Genomic DNA, 3961 nt, shown 5'->3' with positions numbered 1-3961 from the left:
GTGTCCCTTTATCAGCAGAGAGCTTTAAATGAGAATCAATAGGAAGCTTCAAAGGTTTCACATTCAGCAACCCCTCTTCTCTCAGCAAGTCAGTTGTGTACTTCTTTTGGGAGATAAAAATGCCTTGATCAGTATGATCAATTTCAAGGCCTAGAAAGTACCTTAGAGACCCCAAATCTTTCATATGAAAATGAGAAGCCAACATTTTTTTGATTCTAGCAATTTCTTCCTGGTTGTTGCCTGTAATCAGCAAGTCATCAACATACACCAACACTATAGTGACAGAATTGCCCTGCATTCTGGTGAACAAGCTGTAATCAGCTTTTGACTTAGTGTATCCAAAAGATACCAAAGAGATGGACAACTTTTTGAACCATTATCTGGGTGCCTGTTTGAGCCCATACAATGATTTTGTTAACTTGCACACAAGAGTTGAGTTCTTGCTTGGATTATTTCCCTGAGAGTCAACTAAGATTCTGCTGCCTATACCAGAATATCCTGCAGGCATGGACATATATACATCCTCTTCAAGATCACCATGAAAGAATGCATTTGTGACATCCATCTGAGCTGTGAACCATCCATTCATAGCTGCAACTGCCAACAAGGCTCTAACAGTTGTCATTTTTGCCACTGGGGCAAAAGTTTCACCATAATCTAGGTCATATTGTTGTCTGCAGCCAAGTATCACTACCCTTGACTTGTGTTTCTCTAGCTCACCATTAGATTTATACTTAGTTTTATAAATCCATTTGCAACCAATTAATCTCTTTCCCTTTGGCAGAGTTGTTACTATCCAGGTCCCATTTTTTTCACATTGATCTATTTCATGATTCATTGCATCAACCTAGTGCTGTTGGGTAACAACATCTCTATACAGAACTGGATCACTAGTTTCCTCAAGAGTTGACATAAAACAGTAAAACTCAGGTTTTACAATTGTATCAGTCATATTTGCTATTGGTTTTCTTGACCTTTTTTCCTAACTAAACATAGTCTTTCATCCAGACTGGCTCTTTTGTTGGTCTTCCACTCTGTCTCATTTGAGGCTCTTAACTAATTTCTTCAGAATTTTCTGTAGTTTCTGTATTCTCAAAGTGCTGCTGAGAGCTTGTGATTTGTTCTTCCTCAGCATCAGTTTCATCATTGTCACACACATCAGTTTGTTCATCAACAAACAAATTTATGAATTTTTCAGTCTGATTTAGAACACCAGGGACAGGCTTCATATATTTGTCAAGAGAATCTTTATGGAAAGGAAAGATTGTTTCCTCAAATTTCACATCCCTGGAAACAAATATTTTCTTTGTTTCCAGTTCCATCAATCTATATCCTTTCTGTGTAGCAGGATATCCCAGGAACAAACAAGCTACCCCTCTAGGTTTGAACTTGTCTGCTACAATGCTTGGATTTGCTGCAAATGCCAAGCAACCAAATACTCTGAGATGTGAATAGTTAGGGCACTTTTTGAACAACATCTCATATGGAGTTTTGTTGTTTAAGACAGAAGAAGGAAGCCTGTTTATAAGATGAACTGCTGTCATAGCACAGTCACCCCAATATTCCAAGGACAACCCTGCTTGAAACCTCAAGGCCCTAGCAATTTCAAGGATGTGTCTGTGTTTTCTCTCCACGCTAGCATTCTGCTGTGGTCTATCAACACAAGAGGTTTGGTGAATAATTCCCAACTTGTCAAAGAAAGCCTGACAGTGTTGATCATGAAACTCAAGAGCATTATCATATCTCAGAAATTTGATTTTGCAGTTAAAGTGATTTTGGACATAATTCTGAAAAATCTCAAGCTTAGACAAAGACTCAGATTTTTGTTGCAGAAAATAAATCCATGTGGTTTTAGAGTAATCATCCACAATAGTGAGAAAATATCTATATTTTCCTCTAGTGCACACTCTGTATGGACCCCAGATGTCCATGTGAATCAGTTCAAAAGGAACAGAAGCATGAGATTCACTTAATTCATATGGCAATTTTGTAAACTTAGCCATGAGTTACACAAACTTGAGTATTATCCTTGATTGTCTTTTTCACACACTCAATATGCTTGAGCTTTCCCAGGGAAGCATGCCCTAGTCTATTGTGCCATATAGAAAATGGTACCAATTTTGTCTCAGATGTTGCAGACAGACTTGTGTGATGTGAGTGTTTCTCTGATTCAGAATCACCTGACAACAGATTCATATCACTTTCAACAAGGTAATAGAGACCATTTCTGGCCTTTCCTATTCCTTTAATTTTCTTTGTGATCATATCCCTGATTACACAGTGTGACTTGTGAAATGTCACTTCACATTGAGAATCCTTCAGCAACTTCTGAACTGACAGAAGATTGTGTTTAAAATTTGGCACAATTAGAACATCTTTCAGAAACAAAGAATTGGGAAGCTCAACTGTTCCGAGGTGAGTTACTCTTGCTGTATCACCTGTAGGCAAATTGATCTTAAGACAGTCTTTGCACACTCTTGGATCAATTGCCATGTTAAAGTTTGCAGTCATATGGTCTGAAGCTCCTGAGTCTATTATCCACTCATCTGTGGAAGACACAGCAGCATTACAAGATACCATACCAAAGAAGTTATTATCCAATTCTTCATCAGTTTCACTGTCTTTAGATCCACTACCTCCTAGCAGAGCCTTAAGAAGCTGCTCAAACTGAAGCTGGGTGAGAGTTACAGTTCCTGAGTTGTTGTTTGAGGTTTGAACTGCAGCGGCAATCTTTGGTGCAGCCTTGTTATTCCATTTCTGATCCTGAGATCTGGATCCAGGCTTCACATTTCCACTCTTGTGTTTGTGATGCCATTTTGGATACCCAACAACAGTCCAACACTTATACTGAGAATGACCTTTTCCACCACAAGCACTGCACTAAATCACTCTTTCACCACTATTCATCTGATTAACTCTAGTGTTTTCAGAATTGGTGTGCACTACAGCCCCACCACGACTGTACATGGCTGACAAAGTAAGTTCTGAACCAGACAAGTTCAGCACCTCTCTTTGACTCTCCTCTTGTTGCAGCATAGAGCATGCTGATTCAACAGTTGGTAGAGGTGTCAACATGAGAAGTTGTGTTCTCATAGCACTAAAAATATCATCCAAGCCATTCAAAAACTGAAAAAGCCTATTTTCTTCTTGATATTTCGATATTGTGTTCAACAAATTTCTAATCTCAGCAGAAGTTTCAGTTACAGCAGACAAAGCATTCATTGAGTCTATTTCTTCCCACAAACTAGTCATACTGGTATAATAGACATTTATAGAATTGTTGTTTTGCCTTAACTTATAGAGATCTCTATTCAACTTATACTTCCTAGACCCATTTGACATAGAAAAACGTTTTTCAAGCTGCACCCAAGTTTCTCTAGCACTATTAACATACAAAACAGATTTTTTAATAGTGTCAGATAAGCAAGCATGGATCCAGGTGATTACCATTGAGTTACAGGTATCCCATTGATCTGCTTTCACAGAGTCTTGAGCATAAGTAGATCTCTGAACAGTTCCCAGAACAAAACCAATCTTCTTCTTTGCTGTGAGTGCTATCTCCATAGATCTTTTCCAAGATCTGTAGTCTGCTGCTCCAGTGAGTTTATCAACACTTATTGAGTATGACCCATCGTTTGGATGCAGATAGAGAGGGCTATTTGTATCAGCTGCCATAACAGGTTATAGAAAAAGGGAGGAAAAGAAGAGAAGAGAAGGAAGAAGAAATGAAAAATTTCAGCAGAGATACAGAGGATTCAAATGAGAATGCTATTCCAAGTCTGCTGTTCTTAGTCCCGATTTTGCACAACCTGGCTCTGATACCATAAAGAGTGAAATAAGACCGATTGTGCAAGAGGACAGAGAGAAAGTTAGAGCAGAATATCAGCAGAGGGAATGTTCAGTCATTTCTCATTGATTAGCAGAAGAGCAGTACAGTGTGCTTATGTACAGCAAAAACAAA

At 38.6% G+C, this 3961-nt stretch overlaps 1 protein-coding gene across 1 annotated transcript; it reads right to left on the bottom strand.

Moving 5' to 3' along the window:
• Positions 1 to 1995: 1995 nt before the first annotated feature.
• Positions 1996 to 3675, bottom strand: LOC145639937 (uncharacterized). The gene is made up of 2 exons (XM_081691256.1): positions 2966 to 3675; positions 1996 to 2875 (listed from the first exon to the last, which is right to left on the bottom strand). The coding sequence occupies exons 1-2, from the start codon at positions 3673 to 3675 to the stop codon at positions 1996 to 1998; spliced, it is 1590 nt and encodes a 529-aa protein (XP_081547382.1).
• Positions 3676 to 3961: the final 286 nt, after the last annotated feature.

The sequence above is a fragment of the Chenopodium album genome, chromosome 7 (assembly GCF_948465745.1).
Source record: "Chenopodium album chromosome 7, dcCheAlbu1.1, whole genome shotgun sequence".
In the NCBI taxonomy this organism is placed as follows: domain Eukaryota; kingdom Viridiplantae; phylum Streptophyta; class Magnoliopsida; order Caryophyllales; family Amaranthaceae; genus Chenopodium; species Chenopodium album.
The sequence above is the reverse complement of the archived record's forward strand: the minus strand, read 5'-3'. Positions and strand labels throughout refer to the sequence as shown.